General features: G+C 45.8%; 2 protein-coding genes across 2 annotated transcripts in view; both read left to right on the top strand.

The window, feature by feature from the left end:
* waca (WW domain containing adaptor with coiled-coil a) overlaps positions 1-12,970 on the top strand; it is a 32,303-nt gene extending 19,333 nt beyond the window's left edge. The window contains exons 7-13 of the mRNA XM_036522755.1: positions 3,204-3,449; positions 7,174-7,296; positions 8,093-8,241; positions 9,346-9,461; positions 11,235-11,460; positions 12,200-12,327; positions 12,771-12,970. Of these exons, the coding sequence (XP_036378648.1) occupies positions 3,204-3,449; positions 7,174-7,296; positions 8,093-8,241; positions 9,346-9,461; positions 11,235-11,460; positions 12,200-12,327; positions 12,771-12,840 (1,058 nt within the window). The 3' untranslated portion in view covers positions 12,841-12,970. The remainder of the gene's footprint in view (positions 1-3,203; positions 3,450-7,173; positions 7,297-8,092; positions 8,242-9,345; positions 9,462-11,234; positions 11,461-12,199; positions 12,328-12,770) is intronic.
* Positions 12,971-19,025: 6,055 nt separating this feature from the next.
* bambia (BMP and activin membrane-bound inhibitor (Xenopus laevis) homolog a) lies at positions 19,026-23,384 on the top strand. The gene is made up of 3 exons (XM_036521926.1): positions 19,026-19,509; positions 21,782-22,060; positions 22,726-23,384. Exons 1-3 carry the CDS (start codon positions 19,434-19,436, stop codon positions 23,145-23,147), a joined length of 777 nt encoding a protein of 258 aa, XP_036377819.1. The 5' UTR covers positions 19,026-19,433; the 3' UTR covers positions 23,148-23,384.
* Positions 23,385-25,696: the final 2,312 nt, after the last annotated feature.

The raw sequence follows: 25,696 nt of genomic DNA, 5'->3' as shown, positions 1-25,696 counted from the left end.
GAGTGATACTTTCTTGTCCTCTACACAGCCAAATGTTAGACTTGTGCCCAGTTTTCAGCTCACTGAAGGCTGCCCATTTCCAGTGCTGCAGAAGTTTTTACTATTTAAATGATTTTATCAGTCGCTCTGTCTGTTGTAGAGCTATGGGTGTGGTGTTGGCTGCAATATGCATCCGTAGATATTGAGACGTTATGTATATTTATCTCTTGGGTGGTGAGGTACCGAAATACCAGGTCTTAGCTCATTTAGTTAGATGAATGTTGCTGTGTAAAATATTATGATTCTGATGACTTGGTTATGTTTTTGCGTACAGCAGAGATAAAGCTAATTTGCTAATAAAAATGGGACTAGGGAGTAATCTGTTATTTTTGTAGTGTCGCCCACACTTGATAAATATGACGATATCCAGCTTCTGTTTGTTTTCTTGAGGCCAGCATCTAGGCCGAGCAGATTGAAGAAGCTTGGAGACTGATTGGGAGGATCAAGGTCGGCGGAAAGGAAGTTTCTGACGGGCTCTCATCTGTCATGCTGTCCTCCATAGCAACGCTGGGTGTTCGGCTTGGTTACCGAAAGCAGGCAGTGAGACTGCAGACACCAGTATGCCAGTGACATGCAAAATGGCAGTGGTAGCTCTGTAGCAGGGGTGTCGCAAAGTAACGTTACTGATGCCGTCCTTAGAGCAGCACAGTCTGCTTCCCATGTGGCATTGGAGGAAAAAGTGGTGGCATTGTGAAAGAGCCTCTTTTTTTTTTTTTTTTTTTTTTTTTTTTACATTTCGCTTTGACTTTTTACTTCCATAGCAGATGCTCTCGGCAGAGTGACTGAACAGGTTTTATGGCGTTATATTTATTTAGTTGGATATTTATTGAGGGGTTGGCCAGATGAGTAGCATTGAGATCTTTCCCCATGTTGGCCTGTATCGGATGGCGTTAAAAGCTATACTTGATGTCTGATGTTTAGACGCTCCTTTCTCTTGCTCTTTCATTGGAGCCAACTAGGTAATGGAAGCTGAAATGCGCATTGCCAGTTCGATTCCCTGCAGGGGCATTGTTGCCGTACCCTCAGACAAGGTACTTAACCCAGAATTGCCACGGTTAATACCCAGCTGTATAAATGGATAACATGGGAAAACATTTGCCTATGTAAGTTGCTCTGGATAAGCACATCTGTTAAACAACAATACTGTAATGTAACAAGTGTGCAAGTGGATGGAGACAGACCTGTGTGTCCGCTCTCCTCCTCTCTCCCCACCAGCTGCCAGTGTAGGCAAGGGGAAACACTGCTCCTCATTGCTCAGGGGTTTTCAAGATCCATATCAGGAATTATAATTGCTGAGTTGGTCAGTTTTGCTCAACTTCGTATTCATGGATCCGGGGTGTGCTGAGTTGAAAAGGTGAACCTGGTCTGGAAATGGAAATGCGTGTTCCTTTGGAGCGGAGCAGGAATGTCCTGAGATGGACCGGTCTGATAACGGACCAGTCTGCACACGCAGGGCAGTTGTGGCTGTGGCATTGGTTGGCTCGGCGCGCATTCTTTCCCAGGGTGGCTTACAGTGCAAGTCATTGTACGTCTGAAATCTGGAACTCTGCTGAGGGAGAAGTAGTATCCGGCCCAAGGCTCAAGGATCTGCTACATAAGCATGGCCTAAGAAATGCTCTCCAGTGGAGACCAGGGTGGGTGACTCTGACAGGACAGTACTGAGTGACTTGAAGGCTGAAGTATAGATGTTTATTGTTTGTGGTGCTAGACACCAAAGCTGACGTGTGGATGTCTGAGGGCTTGAGCAGCCCTGTCCCACGCATTCCTCCGGGCCTGTCACCGCGTTCACATTGTGGACGGTGCTCTCTTCTTGAAAGGCGCTTCCTGTCCAGAAAGGAGCTCCCCTCCTGTCAGATATGGGCCTGCCTGCTCCGCAGTGTCACTGACGCACAGGTACAGCTCGTACAGCCCCGCAGTGTCCCCGGCTGCTTACTGCAACTCACGCTGCTGAAAGAAAAGGAGCTGTCAGCCTGTGTGTGATTTTGTGTTCCTGGCAGACTTAACAGGCCGAAGGCAGTGAGTTCTGGCACCTGAATATTCTTTAATGCAAGGTTCGTCCTCTTTTAAGTGTGTGTGTATGAGAGAGAGAGACAGAGACAGAGGGAGAGAGAGAGGGAGTGTGAGTGAGAGAGTATGTGTGTGTGTGTGTGTGTGTGTGTGTGTGTGTGTGTGTGAGAGAGAGTGTATGTGTGAGTACTCTGGGAAGGTAATTGAACACTATAGCTCGTAAATATGCAGAGAAGCTGTAGACTGCTGTAGATGTAAAGCCCCACAGAGGTTATGGTGTGACATGGTGAAAGAGCTGGTGGGCACGCCCCACATTAACTCTCTGTAGTGTCTCCACGCTCCCTCTGCGAGCTGGCGATTGTGCTTCCTGTGAATCGCCCGATTGCGCTCGCTGCGCCCACCAGGCTGAGTGCAAGTGTATTGATGTGGGGTTTTCATACCCGTGTCGGCCGCTGAGAGAGACTCACTGCGAGAGCTGTGTGTGTGTGTGTGTGTGTGTGTGTGTGTGTGTGTGTGTGTGTGTGTGAGAGAGTGAGAGGGGTGAAGCGAAGGGTCAGAGCCGCGGCTGTTTGTCGCTGCGTGGGTAATGGCGGCGAGTGGGCGCTCGTTTGCCGGATTGTTGTTCCGGGCAGCGGAGCGTTTGCCCGATTGCTGTGTCGGGAAAAGCAGAGGATCCCGTAATTGACCAGTTGGAATTAATGGTTGAAGTTGGGTATGGCACAGTTGAATATGATGGTGAGATTCACTGTCTGAAGCGAGAAGAAGCCTCAGAGAAGCGACTCACTGACTGTGGTCACCAGCAGCTCAGCAAGGCACTGACCTCTAAGGGTGAAACCTAATCCTCTCACTTTCTCTCCTGCCCCCCCCGTGTCTCCCCTGTCTCTCTCTCTCTCTCTCCCCCCCTCCTCTCTCTCTCCCCCCCCCCTCCTCTCTCTCTCTCTCTCTCTCTCTCTCTCTCCCCCTCTCCTTCTCTCTCTCTCTCTCTCTCCCCCTCCTCTCTCTCTCTCCCCCCCCGCTCCTCTCTCTCCTCTCTCTCTCTCTCTCTCCCCCTCTCCTTCTCTCTCTCTCTCTCTCTCTCCCCCTCCTCTCTCTCTCTCTCTCTCTCTCCCCCTCCTCTCTCTCTCTCTCTCCCTCTCCTTCTCCCTCTCTCTCTGCAGAGTCTGCCCCGGCGGATAAGCCTGCGGCGCTCTCCTGCACCTCCCAGCCCCCCTCCTCGGGCGCGGCCCTGAACCCCGCCGGCACGCCGGCCTCGTCCGCCGCCACGGTGCCCGTGTCCCCCGTCCTCCAGTCCCCGGCCCCGCCCCTGCTGCAGGACCCCAACCTGCTGCGGCAGCTGCTCCCGGCGCTGCAGGCCACCCTGCAGCTCAACAACGCCAGCGTGGACATGTCCAAAATCAACGAAGGTGAGCCACGCCGCCTCGCCCCTCTGCTGCCGAAGGGGGCATCTCGGGGTCTCTCTAGGCATGGCCTAAAACAAAGAACTGCTTCAGCTCACTTGAGGGGTGGGGGGGAGAGAAAAGGCCTTTTTTTGTAACTTTCAAATTCAAACACATTATGTAATTACTCAAATTCCTCCACAAATTCTGGGCGTTGCGGTTCTACCAGATATGGTGTGGTTCTGACTCCCGTAGGTGGGGGGTGGGGGGGGGGGGGTAGAGAGCCAGCGTGCGGCCCTGTTAACCCAAAACTTCGCTCACTGGAGCTGCTGCATCCTCAGATTGCATGTAGAGGCCATTCTGTTCTCTGTACGTAACTGTGCTTGGTTACCCTACACACGCTGTGCTTTTTAAAACTCTGCATCCTGCTGGTGCTTGAACTGTCCAATGCCTGGGCTCCCCAGGCCTGCTGTTTGGAAGCCCGTGCACTAATGTCGGAATAGGGAGTCCCCTCTCACTGATCCCAGAGCAGCAGAGCACACTGCCAGGCCTGCCTCTGTGCCTGCAGCTCTGCTCTCCTCCACCAGAACGGCTTGTAACTGTCTGCTCCTGCAGCTGCTGTTGAGAGAACGTATTACAGCCTTTGGCCTGGCGATCCCGACCTTCTCTGTGTCTGTCTCCAGTCTGTCTGTCTTGCTGTGGTTTGGGGTCAGTGTGCACAGCAGGGGTTAGCTCATGTAGAGGAAGCTTGAAGGTTTATGGTGGTGATGCGCCGTGCTCGGAAGTGCAGAAACCTAGGCCACAAAGGAAGATGTGACACAGGCCTTTGCCATTAGCCTGATATTACAGGAAACATTTTTTCCTCCTCGCCCTGGTTTCGCCATTAGAAGTGTGTGGAAACCCACAGCAGGTTCCAGATGCCGGTATTAGAGACTGGCGATAGGAATGCTTTGAACTTGTAGTTTGGTGGTGGAACGTGGAACACCTAATGAGCTTCGATAACCGCAGTGCAGCTCAAAGGAATTCCAGCTGGGTTCATCTTTTCCATGCAGACTTCCATGCAGACTTGAGATGGCACCTTTGAGAGGGTCGTTTTGCTGGGTGGCGATTTGTGTCATGCGTTCAAGAGGAGCTGTTCAAACCTTTTGTTTAGGCTGTGTTTGATTAGTAGCTCCCGTACCGTGGCTCACCCTGGGCAGTTTCATATTTTCAAATGCAGATGGAAGGACCCCCCCCCCACCCATGCCCCCCCCCCCCCCTCCCCCCCCCCCCCCCCCCCCCCCCCCCCCCCCCCCCCCCGGAAAAAAACTACAGAGGGCCGAAGTGTCACTTGTTTGTTTTGAGATTAAATTGGGTCGCTGGCTGACTTTTCAGTGTAAAATGTAATCCTTCTGCTGCCTTATATTTTTGTGTCTGGATCTAGAATAGTTGCATCACTAGAAATGGATTTTTTTTAACCTGTTTCTCTCTTTGCTCACTTGTAACTTGACGATCACAGCAACTTGAAGTTTTCCGGACGTGTACGTTTTGGAAAACATTGTTTAATATCGCTTTTAAATTATATTTTAAAGCCACTCACAGAGGTGCTTGTAAGGTTTCACTGCTGCCCAGCTATAAAGAAATAATTGTCATTATTAGAATCTTGCCAGGGTAATGGTATTTCATCAATACGTTTACAGCACCAGCCACCACCAGCACATAAAAGCTCACGTCTTCTCGTGTTCTAACTGTGTGGCTGGACTTGCCAAAAATGCAAATGTATGGACTTGAAGTTGAGGTAGGGAGGAGAGGAGCTTTATCCTTTCTGTTGGCCCTTCCATAGACTTCCTTCACGGGAGCTTTCCCACTGTCTGCACCTCAGACTTTGGGATCTTTAACCACAAACCGTAAACCGTCAGCAAGAAAGCGTTCAGGGTACCTGTTTGTATTTCCGTTTTATTTTCCCTCACAGAACCACTCCCGCCCACCTCCGGGCCCAGCAAACAAGGGCAGCAGACAGTCTCCCACTACAGGAAGTGGAAAAGTAAACGGTTATTCTTTGAGAAATAATCAGCCCTTGGGTTGACATAAGCCTGGCTAACTGCACACTCATGCTTACTCTCCTGTCCCGAAATAGCCGTTCGCTGGGAAGTTGACATTGCCAGTACACTCTGCTTGGTCAGGCAGTGACTCAGTGGGATAAGCACTTTTGCCAGTCTTTGCCATTCCGGCATGCAGCAGTGAACTTCTTGGGTATCTGCTATTTTGAAGATTGTAGCTATGAGCTAGAAAATTGACCTAGCAAATTGGAGGATAAATCGGTGATGAAATTACTCAAAACTTCACTCAGCCTAAGAGTGAAGACTTCCCCAAGAACCACTGTCTGTTATTTTAGAACTTTCTAAAATATTTTTCCTTACTTTTTCCTAACTCACTTGATTGAATGTACCTGTCTGTGGAGCCCAACAGCTCTGTCTGGTTCAGTTCTGGTTTGCTAGCATGGAGTTGAAGTCATGAAAATGGAACTGTGTGTGGATTTAGTTCCACATTTGACACAAAAGACAGTGGGAAAGTGGGCGGGGCCAGAATTGGAATGGGCTTTTAGAACCCTTTCCTGGTTCTGCTTCCAGCAGAAGCCACCGATGTTAGCAGCATAGAGTGATGGCCTTGCTCATCAAAGTTCCTTGTCCTGTGCCACGTAACGTCCCAGATGGCGTTGGTGTGAAGTTGGGTCCACAAAGCAACGCGTGGGTGGAGTGGCAAATTGGATTTGAAGAGGGGAACGTAACGTACTCCTGGCAATGTTAGCTTCAATTACCCGTCACCCTGCTGTCCTGCTCTCTGAAGGCCATTCTCAGTAACTTCCCCAGTAGGTCCATGAGGGCGAAGCATTGTGCTAACTGTGGTGCTGTGAACAGAGGTCAGGGAAACTGGGAACAAATCAGGCACTTCTGACCGTTGTTGGAGTTAGTTAGTTCATTGTGGTGCTAGCCTGGTCTGACACCAATGCTCATTCAGCTTGGAGAATGGATACGCTTCTGTTCTTTTGTGCTGGAAGTCGCTCTGGGTAAGGGCGTGTGCTGAATTAACGTAATTTAACGTAGTGATTGTCCAGGTTGGGGCGTTCAGCACTCCGTTGGAGGAGCGCTGTTGACGGGAAGGATCAGTGTAAGCACGGCGCGGCGTGTAACGAGATCAGCTAGGGGTCAGAGGCCTCGAGTGACAGACGGGCCCTCAGGACGTGACCCCTCGGGGGGGAGTGACTCGGCTGAGTCTCGTGTGTGTCTCGATCCACAGCATGCAGCTAGGGAGAGGAGAACGGCCTGTGGTTGCTCTTTTAGAAATTCTGGGTTCCGTGTTCTCTCCCCCTGGTAGCACCACATCTGACGATGTCCGGGGTTTCCCTCAGTCAGCAAAAGTAAGCAGCAGAAGGAGTCGCTGAGTGCAGCCTCACCTGTTTAAAACCTTAATGAGCCCCTCACCAGAGGGATCTCCTACCTGTTCCTCCTCTTGCTGAAGATACTGCATCCCTGCACATCTGTGTTCCGCACGTATTCCAGCAGAGAAAATTAACACATTTCCTAAAAACCGCCCAGGGAATCTAATTGCTCTGTTTGCACCGAGTGTGTGGCTTAAGTCGGTACTTAAATTGGGTGTGAAGTGTTCAGCGGGGCTTAGCCTTGCTGCAGAGGGGCCATTCGACCCTGTGTTGAAGCGCCACTTTATGTATCTCTGTTTCTGTTTTTTTTTCCCCTCCCCCCTCTCCCTTTAGTTCTTACAGCTGCTGTCACACAAGCATCATTACAGTCTATGCTTCATAAGATTCTCACGGCTGGACCATCCGCTTTCAACATCACTACTTTGCTTTCCCAAGCTGCTCAGCTGTCCACACAAGGTATGGCCACAGGTGAAGTCCCTTGCGCTTGAAGGTACACTTTTTGAAGTGCTGTGTCAACCTCCGTAGGGCGAGGTTTTATCGGAGTGACGTCTTTGATTTAATACGGGAGCTGTAGTTTGAGATTCAGTGTCTAGTTTGGAATTTGGAAATGTTTTGGGTTAAGTAACTTAATTCACAGTCCTCCTTACGTCTTAGGTTTGTGTGGTTTGCGTCTGTGAGTGAAAACCTTACTTCCTGTAATGCAGAACTCAGGGCAGTTAGACCTTAATCTTCATCATGCAGCGTGGGTTAAAGTGGTCAGAATGGCATACAAAAATAACTGATAGCGTCATCGATTTTGTTGACTTAATTCTTAAGAAAACTGCCTGAGTACTTGGGGTAGTACCTTGGAATGCCCCCGCTTAGGTCAGCACTGCAGCTAACAGCTACTTAACAAACTAACCCCTCTCTGTTAATCAAGCAAACCATGATGTTTAATCCAACACAGGGGTGTAACTTCAGTTGTGTTGAGAATATCTGTGACACTGTCATCCAAAATGTAAGACAAAAAGGCATCTCAGGTTGATGTGCATGAATGAATCCATATTAGAAATGAATTTTCAGATGTGAAATTGTTTTTTTTCCCCAGTATTGTAGACTTGACTTATTGTTGAGCGAGACTGCACGTTGTTGAATGTGGTTGAAAATTGTTCTGTTTTTTCCCGCACTGTAGATATGATCAGAATGAGCACACTGTATATTGCTGAGTGTGGTGTGAACATGCTCATCTCTGTATCCCCTTCTCCCCCCACAGCCCAGCAGTCCAGCCAGTCCCCGATGTCCTTAACGTCGGACGCCTCGTCGCCCAGGTCGTACGTGTCCCCGAGGATAAGCACGCCGCAGTCGAACGCTGTCCCCCTCAAGCCTATGCTGAGCACGCCCCCTGTATCGTCGCAGCCAAAGGTACATCATTTTAGACCTTAACAAGCAAGCAGTTGACATGCTTCTCAGCTAGGGGAAAAAAAACAGTTATCTGAAATCTGGTGTCTTCCTCCCTAGTTAGCTCTCCACGTCATTTTTAATGGCAAGTCAGCACCCAGAATCAGTGATAATCACCTGCTTTCAAAATTAATAGATTTTTGTGATGATACTGGTACGTTTTTAATGGTTGGAACGATTGAATGCATGCAACCGTACCAACATGTTTACGATTGGTTCAGCCTGTTGCTCCGAAGGCATGCCATGCTGGCCAGAGAGGTAGCTGAGCCAATGAAGAAGTGCACTGATTACAAGAACCACTCGATGGGACCGCGCTTTCCAAATCGTAGATGAGCGTAACTCCATCGACTAAATCTTATTTTATGTATTACAGAGAATTGTATGTATGTATATATTATGTTATATCATTGGCATTTAGCAGACACTCCTATCCAGAGTGACTTACATCAGCTACAGGTTTTTGCAATGAAGCCCATATATACAGCTGGATATTTACTGAGGCAATTGTGGGTTAAATACCTTGCCTAAGGGTACAGCAGTAGTGCCCCCATGGGGAATTGAACCAGCAGCCTTTCGGTTCTGAGTCCTGCTCCTTCACGGCTATGCCACACTGCAGCCCCATGTATAGTTCAGTATATTCATTTAAAATATTTTACTTGACTAAAACCACTCTGGTGCTCAACCCCAATTGTAAATTAGTTTTAGCTAGTTTCCATCACAAGACTTTGAAGGCAGGAGATGCTTTAGAAAATTAACCACAAAACTCAGGGAGACATCTCTAACTCAGGGAGAGGTCTGTAAATATGCCCCACTGTTTCTTACCAGATTAAGTGTTGATTGTTTCTTTTATGGAATGAAACCCCTCCATGGAAGCTCAGCAGAGTGATTTCAGTCATAACTGTTACTATTTGGTTATGATCTTCTTGAGTGTTACACAGCTGTCTTCACAGCATTGCGTAGACGTGTTGAGAGCTTTACCTTTGGGCCTGGCCCTTCAGCGGCGAGGCTGCCGGTGAGCTGGAAGTGTGCTCTGTGTGTAACGCCGTGTCCCGGACCCTGTCTCTCCAGGTTAGTACGCCGGTAGTGAAACCAGGACCAGTTCCACAGCCAGTACCTCAGCAGCCCGCCCCCGCTGACAAACACGGACAGGAAGCCGGCTCTCCGCGCAGGCTCCAGCGGCAAAGGTGAGCCAGAGGGCCCCAAAGTGCGCACGCTCTCTCTCGCACGCTCTCATGCTCTCTCACACACACACACACACACACACACACACACACTCTCACACACTCTCAGAGGCCTTGCTCCGCATCCCCTCGCAGGCCTCAGCTGCATGCGAGCTGTCTCCACGTGACCCGGTGAGGAGGTGTGGCTTCCAGCTCTTCCATCTCCCTGACAGCTCACGAGCTGCTGACCCTCCAGCGCCTTCAAACCTTTCTGTCATTTTACCCACTGGAGCTTATCTCGCGCTCGTAAAGAAATGAGCCAGTTTGTCTGCCAGATCTGTTCATTTTCAGCTCATAGTAGCGGAGAGCATCAGAAGATGATCAGAATGAGAATCAGACTTTATTGGCCAAGTATGCTTATACGCATACAAGGAATTTGACTCCGGTTCCAGTTACACATGGAGTAAGGATGGAATGAATGGGGTATATGAAAATGAATATGAACAGCTGCTGTCCAGTAAGTTAAAGTGTACATGAGTACAGGCTGTGAGTCTGTACAGTTATTAGTTATAGACACCTGTTGCACTGTGTTATATACTGCCATAGCACAATGAGTATGATACAAAAAGTGTACCTAAGTGCAGACTATGGACCAGCTGTAGCTGATGTTGTGCTGTGCTGTCCTGGGAGAAAGGAGAGAAAATTTGCAGTGAATGTTTCAGCTGAGCGTGGAGGGTACATGTGCTTATTTTGTACTGTTGAACTGTTTATATAAGGCCTGTTGCCTAGCCAGATGAAACCATTGTGCGCGACATATTGCAGCTATGGTGATTTATAGAATAAATACACCTGCTTGCGTTTGATTTTCCTGGGCAGACCTACTATTATATCTGTGTTTGGTTATTATACAGTTAGCCTGGGTCGGGTTTCTGTGGAGAGGCCTGTGACTTGGCCCTTGGATAGCTGAACCTATGCTGGAGGCGTAGTCGGAAACACTGCTTCAGTTTGTATGTTTACCTGGTATTTACTGATGCAGAAAATGGAGGAGGATCGCGTGCCGCTTTGCCGTTATATTTTTGTAACTTGAAATTAAGACCTAAAATTGCTCAGTCAAAGGGAACAATGTAAGGCAGTAAAAACAGTGAATTTTTTTTTTTCAAATGTGCCTTAAAATGTGGTTTTGTGGCACCATCTTCTGGTGCCTCCTGGAACTGCAAGTCAGAAGCAAAGTTTAAGCGTGCTTTCCAGTGTTCCACACCAGGAGTGTCAAATACACATAGTGTCAGCGGGTAGTTACGCACTAAAAGGTTTCATGTAGCTTTCCTGAGGATTTTACACGGTGTAAGTTGTTTGAATTAACAAAGGGTTTCTGCCTGCAGGTGCACACAACAGAAGAAACTCAGATGATTAAAAAATGTTTTGAAATTGTCCTGTTACTTTTATATGCTACATACAATATCATTTTATTTCAAATAAAAGATTTCATCAGGAGTAAAGGAGCTACATTACATATTTTACATTGTCATTTAGCAGACGCCCTTATCCAGAGAGCCTTACATCAGTTTTTTTGCAATGTTATCCGTTTTTACAGCTGGATATTTACTGAGGCAATTGTGGGTTAAGTACCTTGCCCAAGGCTACTGAAGCAGTGTCCCAGCGGTTATGTGTCCTTAACCCCTATAGCCTGTACTACTCTGCTGCCCCTAGCACAGTTTCAAAATACATGGAAGAGCCCATACTCAAGCACTTGACTTCAACATGAGTTGTGAACGGTGCTTATTTTTTCCTGCTGTTCAGCAGTCAGAGGAGTCCTTCGCCAGGTCCAAATCACGTCTCGGCCTCCGCCGGCGCCGCCGCCAGCAGCAGCAACAACGGCAGCAGCGCCACCTCCAGCACAGCGCAGGGGACGGCGGGCGCGGCCTCCCGGCCCACGTGCGGCCTCACGCCCACGCTGGCGGCGCACTTCAACGAGAGTCTCATCAAGCACGTCCAGGGCTGGCCTGCCGAGCATGCGGAGAAGCAGGTCTGTCTGACAGACTGCGAGTGTGACTGTGTCTGTGTGAGTGTGACTGTCTGTCTATCGGTCTGTGAGTGTGACTGTTTCACTGCGAGTCTGACTGTGTCTGTGTCTGTGACTGTGAGTGTGACTGTGTCTGTCTCTGTCTGACTGTGAGTGTGACTGTCTGTGGGTGTGACTGCCTGCTTGTGAGTCTCTGTCTGTCTGTCTGTCTGTCTGTCTGTCTGTCTGTCTGTGTGTGTGTGTGTGTGTGTGTGTGTGTGTGTGTGTACTTGTGTGTCTGTCTGAGAATGTGACTGTGTGCATGTGTGTCTGTGAAAGTGCCTGTCTCTGTACGTATGCGTGTTCGTCTGTCTTTTGCTGGGTTCCTGTGCCTGTCCCAATTCAGATATATTGAGATATATGGGAGTGCATGTAGTTGACATCTCTTAGTTGTGTAGGCTGTCTAGTTTCAGGTTGGCACAAGTTAACTTGTTTTAGTGTTTGAATGGTGGTGTGCTCATAGTTGCTGGTCTGGTAATGTAGTTACCCTGGTCTGACACTGTTGCCCTTCTAACTTGGGTGAATACATGTATGTTGCTCTGATTGAGAGCATCTGTTACTTGAATGCAATGTAGAGTCTGTGCATGTGTGTCTCTGTCGGCAGTTGTTGTTGCAGATTTTCCTCTGCCCTGTCTCTGCTTTAGGCTTGTTGTGTGTCTGTCTGTGTGTTAATGCGGGGAAGTAACGCATTTTTCTCCCTCAGGCGTCACGGTTACGCGAAGAAGCCCATAACATGGGCAGCATTTACATGTCAGAAAACTGCACCGAGCTGAAAAACTTAAGGTCTTTAGTCCGAGTGTGTGAGATCCAGGCGACGTTGCGGGAGCAGAGGTGAGCTCAGTCTCCATGCGTTCAAAAACTTTTCCGTTTAAAAATTCACAAAGTTTTCAAATTAACTTTGACATCAGAATGACTTACTCAGCAGAGATAGCAATTCTTGTCTTATCACGCTTGTCAGCGTTAGATTAATGTTAATAGGTTATGTAACTGTATAGTGGCAACAGGTTAATTTTTGCTGTCATTGACGCGGAGGTCAGTGTAATGACTCCCATCTTCTGCCTGACTCAGGCATGCTTTTGATACGTGTATTTATCAAAATGTCAGCTTGAAATAAAATTGCTCACCTACCACTTAAGCTCCATGCGGTAGCCCTTACTTGAGCCACTTTGAATTGTGGGTGTTCAGTGTGTGCTTTTTTCTTCTGGTAAAATATTTTCACTCCAGGTGATAACTTACTGTTCTCTGTTTCTCTCTCTCTCTCTGTTTGCCAACAGGATACTATTTTTGCGACAACAAATTAAAGAACTTGAAAAGTTGAAGAATCAAAATTCCTTTATGGTTTGAGAACTTGAGGAAAGTGATAATTGCACATGGTTGGAAAAAAAAAAAACCGAGAACTTTAAAAGGTTCTTTGCCCAGTCTTAACACTTTGAGCTGCAGTTCAGTAGTCTTTGGACCGTTGGGCTGGGCAGGGCGGGGCGGGGGTGGGGAAGGCGGGTGGGGGGGGTTTTGAGGGGTTGATACAGGAAATATGCTCTGTATGGCCCTCAAATGTAGATTTCTTGTAGATGTATCCATGTTGTAAATATGTTTTGTAGAGTGAAGCCATGGAAAGCCATGCCTGTCTGAGCTTTGACATCCAAGCCTACTTAACGCTGAGGTGGCTCGGCGTTCAGCCCCTCTCATGTTAACTTTGTCGGCAAAAAAACTTAAGCTTTCGTGAAACGATCAGAGAACCATTGCCACGAGCCTCGTGTAAAATGAACATGTGGTTAAAAAAAAATGGTGGAGGACGTGAGAATGTCAGTAACTGGGGGCTGGGTTGAGGGGGGGAGGTAGAAAAAAGACAGGTTTTAGATTTCCTTTATTTTGAGAATAATCAGAGGATAATTGGGTTAGTGGCCTCTGGCTCAACAGTAGTGTTTTTTTTTTTTTTTTTTTATTGTTTTGGCCCTTCCTCCACAGTACGGAAGGTTTGTCATGTCTGGTTGCAATGGTTCAGGGATCCGCTCCCTCTGCCCTCCGCGCCCGCGTCTCCTACAGTTTAAACGAAAGAAAACAGTGCCTGGTGGAGGGCAGTGAAAACCCCCGCAGCACCTTCTGAACCGTGTGGCGAGAGAACGCAAGTGAGGACCATTCCCAAGACTGCCCTGCCCCCCTCCTCCGCAGGGCGCCACCCACTGCTGACCCCTCCTCAGAGGGCATTGACCCCCTTTTTTTTTTTTATTTTAACCCCCCCGTTTTGGTTTCCGGTCTTTCCAGCAAGTTTTTTTTTTCCTCTTTTTAAAACTGTACTTTTTAACATGAGGTTGTTTTCAAGGCACCTTGGATCTACCAAGATTGCATTCCTATGTACAGTTGCTAAAGTAATAATGGAGTTAAAAAAAAAAGTTTATTAAAAAGTTGCAGTGATTACTTAGTATATCAGATATGTTGTATTCATAAATTATTGCTACACATTTCCTTCTCCCCTCTCCTCCCCAAGGATGACATGACCGTGCTACTGGGACACACAAGCTCTAGGCTCCGCGGGGTTGGCCGGCCGGTACCGAACCCCACGCAGTGGGTTCGCGGCTCTGAAAAAGACGCAAGGTCAAATGTGAAATGTATGTATTGTAATAAACATGCTAAACTAAAGTGAGCACTGGTTATTTTTTTATTTTTTATTTTTTTTTTTTTAGCTTTCATTTTATTTTCAGAAAGCTGATAATGCCCAAGGGAAATACATGTCAAGTTTTCAGCCATCCTTGTTGAAGGGTCAACCATATTTTCCCTTTTTTATTTTTAATTTTTTTTTTTTTTTTTTTTGACTAGATTTTGTATTTCCAGGAGGGGTGGTGAGTAGAAGAAAATTCAACAAGGATGTGCCTGATCTCTCCTGTGCCGGCGCTGTTCGTATTGTCATGGCAGTCTTTTTGTCTCGCTCAGACCCTCCTTCTATGAGTGGGTGTTTGTGACGTAGCGCAGTGCCAGTCCTTCGCTGACTGTTGTCCTCCGCCATCCATGCGCCTGAGTGTGTAAACTGGAGCTCACCACTGTTCAGACACGGTGAAAGAGCTCAGCTTTGTATATTGTTTCCTAAAGTATATAAAAAAAATAAAAATTATACTACCACTGGTTTTGTTTGCTTGTTCCGTCCTGCCAACGAATGCCCAATCGCAATAGGCCTACCACACCTACTCGGAGTAAGGATCGTATTGGAGAATGCAAATTTTTGTGTTCATATGAAGCATAACGAGCTAATTTTCCAAATTCACGATGTTATAATAATTTAAGGTTCCCAATGAATTGTTTTGCTTTTGAAGACAAAGCAATCGTGCCCAATGCTGAGTCAGGGTGTTATCGGCTGATGTAGTAAAGATGCTGAATTCTGAATTCAGTGATGGACATTGAAATTGCACTATCGCCACTGCTACTAAGTTTGTTCTAGAGATATCCTAAGTTGCGCTGTACTAGAGCGGCTAATCCGTTTTTACACAGCGTGTCACACAATACGTTTTGCCTGCGCCTTTTGTTTTATGGAGATGGCGAGCTTTCATTCACATGCTTTGCTTTGCAAGGACCGAGGAAACCGTTTTCTAACTGAGGAGACATGAAAATTCACTTCATTTGGATGTTGACAATGACGCATCAACACGCATCCTGCAAAGAGACTTATACAGATGCAGAAGTCAAATTAACGTCTTCAGTAACGACTTATAAATTCGGTGCGTAATCCTTCGTCACTTCAGTGGATCTGTTCTTAAGTCAATTATCAAAGGTGGGGGAAACCGAAGTTAACAGGACCCTATACTTCTCATGACAACGAATTGCAAGTCTGGCCAGAGGGCCACTCCCTCAAATCCACATGTGAAGATTTACCGTTGGCGTACAGTGTATTTTGTGTAACTCTTGTTTTTGGAAACGATATAGTCTTGTTTGCTTACCTTTCATTGCTGAGTTTCATAGACAAAGAATGCCCGCTAAATGATCAACTGGGAGTCACAGAAAGATTACTAAAGTCTGTTAGAATACGAATGTAGGCCTAAGTAACGTACATTAAAATAACCAAAGGCTTGTTATGGGCTATGTGTTTGATTCTGCCTGTTTGAATGAATAACCTTCACCATGGTCAGTGAGTCACCACGTTAACATTCCCCAAACCTTTACAAAACCGATACCCCACATAAAAGCTTGGGGTGGAGGGATGAAACGTTTGAAGATGTTGGTTTGCCCTTTGTGAAGGTGTGGGAGAGACACATAAGGACCTGCACAGGTGACGGCGTGATCAATGTCCCGTCTTAGGTGAGGGTGTCTTATTGACATTCACCCCGCAAGCGTGTCTCGATTTCTTTATTTACATCCCAAACAATGACCTGTCTGCACCGGCGTCACCTCAGTTCAGGTAAAACGGTTTCACTGCTGCTGCCGAGACGTTATATTTCCAGGACTACACATTTTAGCAGTTGGCTACAATACACATGTAGCGCCATACAAAGACAAATGATTCATGTATCAGTTAAAGTCTTGACGCAATCAACATTTTTAAGGCTGATTCAGAATTAAACGCGTGCCAACTTGTAGCTTAGTTTTCAGAAACGGTTAGGCCAGTTCATTGATCACCAATATTAACCAAACGACTTAATCTTGGATCTCGAAAAGCAGTGGCTACTTGCATTTATTTGTTGGTCAACGTTAAGGACAAATGTGATTTTAATCCAAGCCTAGGCTATACAATGCAGTGTATGCGAGTAATATTAGCCTGTAATTCTTTATGCATTTGTCCGTGACAGTAATGTGGAGACTGTTTTATCTCTGCTAAATATCCGCTGGCGGCTTCTGACGGCCGTTTGATACTATAGCACTTGATAGGTTCCTGTGGCGACAGATTAGGAGCTGGGGTGTCCCAATCACACCTCGTTCAAAGCGTGGCGTGTCGAGGCCCACGTGCCGACGTGCTACAACAAACATTGTCTCGCCTACACAAATTACACCCACCCAGCAAGTACAAAGAACATATGCCTATGCCTCATTTCCATTTCCTCGCATACAGGTGAAGCTTTTATACAGGGCCTTGCACGTGGGAATACGGTTGCCAAGGAACTGCAGAGTGGAGCTAGATCATAATAGCGAAGAAAAAAAAATTCACCAGCTCCTTTACCACTGAGCTCACCACATGAACTAGCATTTTATGCAGTCCGACGTAGGCCTACGTTAGTTTTTCCTGCACGCGTGAGGCCTTTATATCCCGATCTTGAGAAAATATTTTCCATTCTTAAAACACCAAAAATAGGATAATGCGTGCAAGTTTTTTAAAAAAATATTTTTTGCAGAAATAGCATTCAATTTTGAACAGCAGGTGGCAGCATTTACTTGCGTCAAAATTCTCGATTGAATTCTGCGCGCGTTTCGTTTGTGTGCACTCCTTCGCCACATCCACAGATACCACCATTTGGAATATTTTAAAACCATTTTCATTGTGTAAATAAGAACCTGTTTATGAAAGTGGGTCTACATTTGAAATACAAGTCGTGTAACTTATGTTACACCCAAGTTTGATATTAAGTTTCATAGACGCTGCAGCACATTTCACAGTAGCCAGAATTAAAGGAAAAAAAACACGCATCCGTTGACGATGTCAGGAGAGATAATTGTGTGAGGGAGGACGTGTCATTTGGGCCCACAAGTGTACTGTGTTTGCACTATCAGCAACTGACAACGTTCTTCCCCTCTCTGTCTGTAAGTAAGCCAAGAAGATTGCCGCTGATAACGTGCTACGTTCACCGCAATTCAGAGAGAGAGGGGAGAGGCGATGGCGAGGCAGACAGACTGCGTGCAATTAAGGATTAGAGAGGCGAGCTCTTGCAGTACGAAGTATTGGTATAGTTAGAAGTTTATGGTGCCTGATGCAAAGCAGATCTTGAGCTGGCGCCTCAGCGTCATTACCTACAATTACGACAATTGCTGCCTATCCAGTTATTTTCGTGCGCGCATGTCCCCCTGAGCGGAATTGCTCGTTTCACCCTTTGACACCGGTGATGGCCATCTATCTATAAGGCATGCTTTAACTAGGCCTGAATGTCAGTGCCTCAGATCTCTCCTAGCACATATAATGAAAAATTCCGGTCGCGACAAATGCGAAGGACGAGCTTAGTATATCACCTGTCCTTTAGCGTTTAAAATCTTAAGATTTCAAAGGAATTAAAGGAGGTATTCATTCTCAAACGCCAACTGATTCGAGACTATTAAACATGTCAATATAAGATCCGCTTATAATCTAAGGGAAAATAGTATATATATTAAGTGACCATAATGTAGTTATGCACACTCTGCGCTTACGCAATTTTAAACGCGGTTGAAATTATATTATGGCTTTATTAAACGCAGACACGCTGTTCTGTAATGCTTATTCAAGAGCTGCTGCTTTACTCTATATTATCAATGTTTAAATGTATTTAAATTTATATTAGTTTTAAAGAAAATGTTCACTTTGACGTTTAGCCGCAACGACATTTGTTGTCGTTTCTCTCTAGCTTTCATGCATATCTTTTCCTTGTAAATAGCCCAGCAACCTTTTAAAGTCATTGTTTCATTTTTCCTCTCCATGGACGTCTTCCTAACTCCTTGCCAGTCTTCAGACAGTACACTGACAATGCATTCAACATATCACCGGGCGCGTCGGGCTGAGTCTTGATATCGATCGCGCAACTGTGTGTTTTGCATGGGGTTGTTTTGGGGATAATTGACCGTCAGTCTCTGTCTGCGTCGTCTCAGTGGCGCCATGAGCCTTTTTGGAGTGCTAATTTCACTAACCGCCTGCCTGCTCCTCCTACAATATCCATTCGTACATCATCAGTCCATCTGGAACTCCCTTTCCCGGCGTAGCCTGGGGAACCTGTTCACCTTTGTATCAACCTGTTCCGGAGAAGAAAGCCACCATACGGAACACGACTACAACAGAATCACACGATACAGAATGCACAGTCACTGTCATGGACTACAGAAGAAGGAAAAAAAAAAGCTCCAAAACTCTCAAGGGATATAACTCAGTGTAATTATTATTTTTTGTTTGCCACCCTTACATATGAACCAAGAGACGCCCAGTATGTTATCCATGAAAATGATGCTAAATGATGCCGAAAGAATTTGCAGAACAATTTCATTCTTTTACTAAACGTCTTGCTGTATAAATTAATTTGATCATGCATAACATATGCGTGGCTTTATCTTAAAATTTAGACGCAGCTAAAACCACGAGTTAATAAAAGCTTCAACCGGTTGTGAGCAGGCAAATATGAAACGAAACAATACGCACGTTGAAACAATAATTATACCTGGCGTCAGGCTGTATAATTAATCGGCTGTCTCAAAGTACGTAAGGCGGAATGATAAATTGTCCGACTGCGCAGAGAGCCAATCACAGCGTCTATTTTCCAGAATATGTAAATTTAATTAGGTATGACCCAATGGGATTCTTGGAAGGCGGAGCCGTAGTTAGGTTGCGGTGGGGAGCGGATATTTCTTGAGCGCTTTCAAGATATCAGGTCGGCTTCTGAAGCAGGGAACTGGTCGCGGAGGAACTCACGCTTCTTCGGCTTTGGATTATTGTATTTCTGAACATAATCACCGTCAGGGAGTTAGCCTACATGGTATCGTCTTAGACAGTACTTAACCAGTAGTTAATGTTTTTTTTTTCGTCTGGTTGCCCAAAATCTAAAGAAATGTAGCCCGTTTTCTTAGAATGAACCAGCGTTGTGATTCTTAAGAGAAGTTTTAATGCAGGACGAAGTTTTTGTTGTTTTTGATGGTGTTTTTAATCCACATTGGAGGATTGTGCCAGTGTGTAAACGGGAGATCCAATGTTTTCTCTCGCATTCATGTAACACTTAACTACGCGGTTTTCGCTAAGGATCAAGATACCAAGAGAAGACGACTTGAAAGTAATTTGATTTTCGTAAATGGATCGCCATTCCAGTTTCATTTCCATTTGGCTTCAGTTGGAAATTTGTGCCATGGCTGTTCTTCTAACAAAAGGTAAACGACGATGGTGGCATCAAAATATTAACCTAAAGTCCCCATTGGAGTGAAATATCACCGGGGGGATGAAGTTAAACGGGGGTCTAACTTTTGGGAAATTAAAAATGACCGTAGTCGCGTGCTAACGATATAGTCACCGCTGGCCACTTGTTAACAGGTATGACTTGAATAACATTACGTGTAGGTTCATCTAATGTAACGGCGTAGCCGTTAATTGGTGTTAATGTTTATGGATATATTAGTAATGTAGCCAATGTTATGCTCGTCTGTGCAAACCTGCAAATTTCATTGCCTGCAAATCTGCAATGCCTGTGTTCAACTAGCCCACGTATCAACGTGAGTAATTGTTACACTTCGTGGATTGTTTGTCTAGTTAACGACATTCCTCGCTGTCAAGACGCTACGTTTGTGGGCAGCGAACGTCAGCTCATTATCGTGTAATTGCTGCAACAACTGATTGACGAAGTTCATGCAGGCCCAAACGCAGTGCAGTCCCGTGCAACATTTACCTGTAGCGAAGCAGTGACGTAAAGCGCAACATTATCACGTGAGAAATTACATTAAATATATATATATATATTTTTTGAGTAATGGTCAGCATTACTCAAAAAAGAGAGAAAGTGGCCTGGACGTAGAGGTAGCATTTTTGTCTGAACAAGGAACAATGAAGGCTATAATCTGAAAGTTGTGGGAGAAAACGACTGTTCGTCAAAGGCCCACGTACCAAGACGGACTCGACTGCTGCACCAACTGCGGAAAACGTGCATTTTGAAGATAATTGCTGTAAACGATTATAATATCAAATTCTTTGCAAGTACACCAAGTTTCCGAATTTGACTTAAATGCAAAATATGTATCATTTGAATGAAACTATTTAGGCTACACAAGTCTTTATTCGTAGGGCAAATGTGGAGAACATTAAGTAGGATGATCATATTCCTATTGTATGCCTGGTCGTTTTATTTGCTTGGTGAATTAGTCTGGTTAGCGGAGGGAGGGAGACCCGCACGCTGCCGTTCCCGTGTCTTAGGTCTTGTCGTGTCGCTAATAATGTGCCGTGTAATCCGAACCTCTCAAAGCGCACACACCCAGCCCACAACAAACCCTTTGCACACAAAAGCCCGTGTTTATTTGTGTTTGTGTCTGTGGTCCTTTAGTCCGGGCACAATGGTCATCTGCCCCGATAAATCTCAGGGTGGCGACAGTTCGATGAAAAGGAAAACATTGCTCATAATGGACGTGGACGTATCACTGAGCTCCTTCGCTACTTCGACACGGCTATATAATATGAATGCTGCACATTACGACGAAATTGACGCGAGGAAGGCATCGCGCCCTATACACTTCAAAGTAGTTTGCTAGCGGCTGCACAGCGAGAAAGAAATGGTCGTTTTTGTACTCCAGAGTTTTTAGATGTAATCTCAATTCCCACACCCCCAATCCTTGCTGCAAGTTAGGTTGCGTGCAAACCGAGAAAGGAGACTCCTGCGCCGCTCTTTCACCCCCTTTTTTACGAGTTTCCATTTGGGTTGAAAGAAATTGACTTTGGCAAACAAACCACTAATTATAAGCTACACGGTTCCTGTTTTATAATACTGACTAAAAGGACCCCTTTGCACGAAAATCTCTTAAAGTAGTCTGGTAGCTTGCTTTCTGAAAAGATTTCTTGATTTAGCACAAACATTGGACGCTTTCAGATTATTGTGCATTTTCCACGCGACTGTTTTTTTTTTTGTGACTGGGGGACTGCCGCTGAATAGTTCAAACGGGACAGTGGGATAAATTGACTTCCGTTTCAATAATTCATTGGTTAAAATGAATGATTTTAAGTGGGAAAGCAATAACTTAATTCTGGCAGAGAGTAACACCGTGTGTGGCTATTACACAAGCTCGGGCAGACAGGTTTATTAGGCTACAGTTTTCTATTTTTACAATCGAAACATTGTTTTGCTTTGCTAGTAAACGGACTGTCGAGGCTACCTTTTAGGAGCCGTATATTTTCCGGATAACATTAGGATCAACACAAGCAAAATAAAATTTTCAGCAATCAATGAATGAAGGTCGACAGCTTACCCTATCTGAACTATGTGACACAATTTGTGTTTCTTGGCTTAACCCTGATAAAGCGGCTCTGCAGACCCCCGTTTGACTCCCCATAACTGCCTGTAATTGTTATACCACAAACCCAAAGTTACATGCGTGTTGTGTATCTATCTTGACTTGTCATCCCAAATAGGTTTTTAAAATGTGTTTCCCTTTTTATTTGCAGGAGAAATACGGTGTTACTGTGATGCGCCGCACTGCGTGGCTACCGGCTACATGTGCAAATCGGAACTGAACGCTTGCTTCACCAAGGTCTTGGACCCTCAGAACACGAACTCTCCTCTCACCCACGGGTGTTTCGACCCCACGGTGACCTCGGCTGACATGTGCAGCTCGAAGTCCACAGATCGGACAGGGGGTTCCTCCGCGCTGGAGTGCTGTCACGAAGATATGTGCAATTACCGAGGCCTCCACGATCTCGCGCAGAGCAGAGGAGACTCCTCAGGTAAGGCAACCTTTCCTCAGTCCATGTACGTCGCAGGAGTGAAACTGAAGATCGAAGTCAGACATCTTTTTACAAATCAGTCCAACTTTAAATGAGGTTCCCGTGGATTCTTTAAGGGAACCGATGGGGATCGTTTAATTATTTCCATTGTAAATCGACAAAAATCTGTCGCACGTGCCCGCGTTTTCCGGCATGTTATTGGCCCACACGAAAATAATAGATGTGTTGACCCTTGCACAATTTGTAACACGGAGAGACCGTCTTCTGGAGCATGAAGGCCTTTTTAAGGAAAACTAATGAGTGCAGGTAGCAGTGTGGGAGGCAGTGGAGTTTGGGGAAACTGAACCAGTTGGAATGCTGCAGGCCACAGTGTCTTACTCAAAGGTATAACTAAGTAAGACGCATTGTTTAAGTGAACATGAAGCTGTATATATGGGTGGTGTGCATGTAAAATAAATGCTTTGTAAGTCATGCAGGATCAGGGCATCCATGGAAGAAGTGGATTCTGTAATGTAATGTGAAATATACCCGGGGGGGGGGGGGGGGTCATTTGGAAAATGGTATTATTTAACTTGTGTAGGTTTTTTTGTGGGGGGGGGTAAGGTGGCTCAGATCGTGCTCTGTCCTGAGGGCCTGTTTTTTTTTTTTTTTTTTGTTCTCCGCAGACCAGGGCGGCAGGTACCAGCCGGAGAACAGCCGGAATCTCATCACCCGGGTGCAGGACCTGGCGTCGGCCAAGGAGGTGTGGTTCCGGGCGGCGGTGATCGCGGTGCCCATCGCCGGCGGGCTGATCCTGGTGCTGCTGATCATGCTGGCCCTGCGCATGCTGCGTAGCGAGAACAGGCGTCTGCGGGACCAGCGGCAGCAGATGCTCTCCCGGCTGCACTACAGCTTCCACGGCCACCACGCCAAGAAGGGCCACCTGGCCAAGCTGGACCTGGAGTGCATGGTGCCTGTGACGGGCCATGAGAACTGCTGCCTGACCTGCGACAAGATGCGGCAGGCCGACCTGGGCGCCAACGACAAGATCCTCTCGCTGGTGCACTGGGGGATGTACAGCGGGCACGGCAAGCTGGAGTTCGTATGATCCACCCTCCTGGGGGGGGAAAAACTGAGATGAGACTCGCTCTGTGGAGAGAGGAAGGGGGGGTGTTTTCTTCTACCCGCCTTTCCCTTCTTTTTTGACGTTGATTCCATTGAATTCTAAATGCGTTTTAAAATGGGAAAAAGACAGAACGAGGGCAAGCCTTGCGGTTTTTGCTAAGGAGCACTTTACTTGAAATAAAAGCCGAATCAACGCGGAGCTGTCGTTAAAACTTGAGAGGCCGGGGGTGGGGAGGGAGGGAGGGGGGGGGGGACGCTTGTCATATGCCCAGAGAATCCTGGACTTTTAAATGATCGCTGAAGGATTCCAAAATTTGTCTTATTTGCACATTTGTTAAAAAAAAAAAAAAAGAAAAGAAAATAGGTTGTTTTGCTTTAAAGGAAGCTAAATAGAAGAAATTCACACTGACACCAGGGTACAAAGGACTTTTGAGGAGTAAAAAAAATGAATTGATTCAGTGTTAACTGTAGGTGTGCACACTCCTCTGTGTATGTTTATTGTAAAGATTTTAAATATATATTTTTGTCGGTTAACCTGTTTTTGCTGTGTTTCTTTTGTCATTGCTTTATCCCCCGTGTCATTCACTAGTGCACTTCTGAAATTTGACTGTAAGATAAAGGCCTTGGCAATTAATGGCATTGTGATCACGACTAATTCTTTAGCTGCCTCTTCCACTGTGTGTCCATTAATCTTAAGACAATATTTTCCAGCTTTGTGTGACCGAGCAGGGTATTGCTCTGAATAGGCAGATGATCAGGACAGGGAGCCAAATTTTGACATTGTTACATTAACATGCTTTTTAGCATGTTTACATTCAAAGAGAAATAAAAATCTCCTCAGTTCTTTTTTTTTTTTACTTTGATTTAAATGGTATTTAGGCACTCTGATCTCTGTCAAAAGAAAAAGAGGAGGTTATGAGGGAAAAAATAGGAAAGCATCCTGCATTCCTGGTTGATTTGAATATAATTTTTATTGTTAAGTAAAGTGGTGGTAGTGTCTTAAATTGATTAAGAAGCTGAATTTCCCCCCTGTAACTTCCATATGAGATCCTTGTCCAGATGGTTTTTTTATACTTAAAATACACACATATATGTATGTTTCAGGGTGCAGGCACCAGTCTTTATGATCAGGCAGCCGCAGTGGTCTGATGTAATTATGATGTCATCAGTGGCCCTGGCAGTCGCCCCAGTCATGTCTTGTTTCACGGTAGCGCCACACATCTGACTGACTCACTCTTGAACCCCCTCCAGGGGTCAGATTTTTGGGTTTCAAACAGCTTTTTTGCAAGCTTTTGCCTGGGTTTATTCTGGAAGTGGTAGTGGTATTTGTGTGAAATTTGCTTTAATGCCCAGTAGTTCTCCCCAAGTCATTTTCATTGGATGGACTTGTACAACTGCACCCCATTTGCAGTAAGTCTCCCCTGAAAGTCTCTACATGCAGTTTCTAGATGGATGTGTCTTTCTTGGACTATTGGAAGAGAATTTCAGATATTTGGAGTATGTTAGCACATTTTTGTGAATGCTTTTATGACCCCAACCTTTTTGGCACGTGAAAATACGTTACCCAAATTCCTGACAGTTGCATTTCCCCTTTCTCATCCATTGTATGTATCCATCCATGCTTTACCTGTCTTGCAAACTGACATATATTCTGCATAGTACACCAGGAGAGTCCCACCTTGGAAATAGAACATGCTATCACCTACATTCATTGGCTTCCTTGTCACTCTGGCCTGGTGTATGTTAGATAAACAGCGTTAATGATGACGTCAGAACTACAAGTGTCATTTTCATTATATTGTGGAAGTGCACTCAATTGAGAATTAAGAATACGATTCGGGGAGAGTGCGTTTATCGTGGAGCAGATGTTGACTTGCGTGCATGTGTGGCAGTGCCACTGTCTCATCTTTATGATGTGGTCCAGCCTTATTTTACAATATGCTCCCTCAGACCTGAGAGGGTTGTGTACTTAGCATGTTCGGTGTGCTTTAGGGGTTTGGTTTTTTCAGTATATGAGAGACAAAGAGAGCCAACATACTGGTGCTTGCAGTGGAAATTTTAAAATAACATGTATGGTTTGGTTTCTGCTTTGTGTTGTACCTTTTTGCAGCATCGGCGTTTGTAAGTGAGTCACTAAATAGAACGGATACGGTTGGGAAAGTGAATTTTAGTTTCTGAGCCAACGCTGACTTAAAAAAATATACCAAAACATCAGACAACGCTTCAGGTAAACTTTTTCTTTTTCTTCGATAACATGGCAGACACCCCTAATCTTAACATTGTTGAGGTTTGGCTGTTTTAATAAATTGGTTAGAATTGTGACACACCCCGTGCTTAGTGGACAGTTGTGGAAGATGCTGGTCGTGGGCTAACCTCCCTTTTAGGTGTTTTTCACTGGAGGATTAAATAACTGCAGCTGCTCTTACCTCCAAAGGCCTGAGCACTGCAGCTGACTGGAGACTGCAGCGCCTGTGTTATTAAATACACACTCGCTCCACTGAGGGCTATTACCTCCGCAGTAATAACAAACCC

The sequence above is a fragment of the Megalops cyprinoides genome, chromosome 2, assembly GCF_013368585.1.
Source record: "Megalops cyprinoides isolate fMegCyp1 chromosome 2, fMegCyp1.pri, whole genome shotgun sequence".
Lineage (NCBI taxonomy): Eukaryota > Metazoa > Chordata > Actinopteri > Elopiformes > Megalopidae > Megalops > Megalops cyprinoides.
This window is presented reverse-complemented; position numbering and strand designations above follow the sequence as displayed.

Excerpts from the sequence above, each read along its gene's own strand:
- bambia (XM_036521926.1), top strand. The coding sequence starts at position 19,434 with ATGGATCGCCATTCCAGTTTCATTTCCATTTGGCTTCAGTTGGAAATT. Across the intron at positions 19,510-21,781 it reads GGCTGTTCTTCTAACAAAAG|GAGAAATACGGTGTTACTGT; the intron begins GTAAACGACGAT and ends TTTTATTTGCAG. Across the intron at positions 22,061-22,725 it reads GAGCAGAGGAGACTCCTCAG|ACCAGGGCGGCAGGTACCAG; the intron begins GTAAGGCAACCT and ends TGTTCTCCGCAG.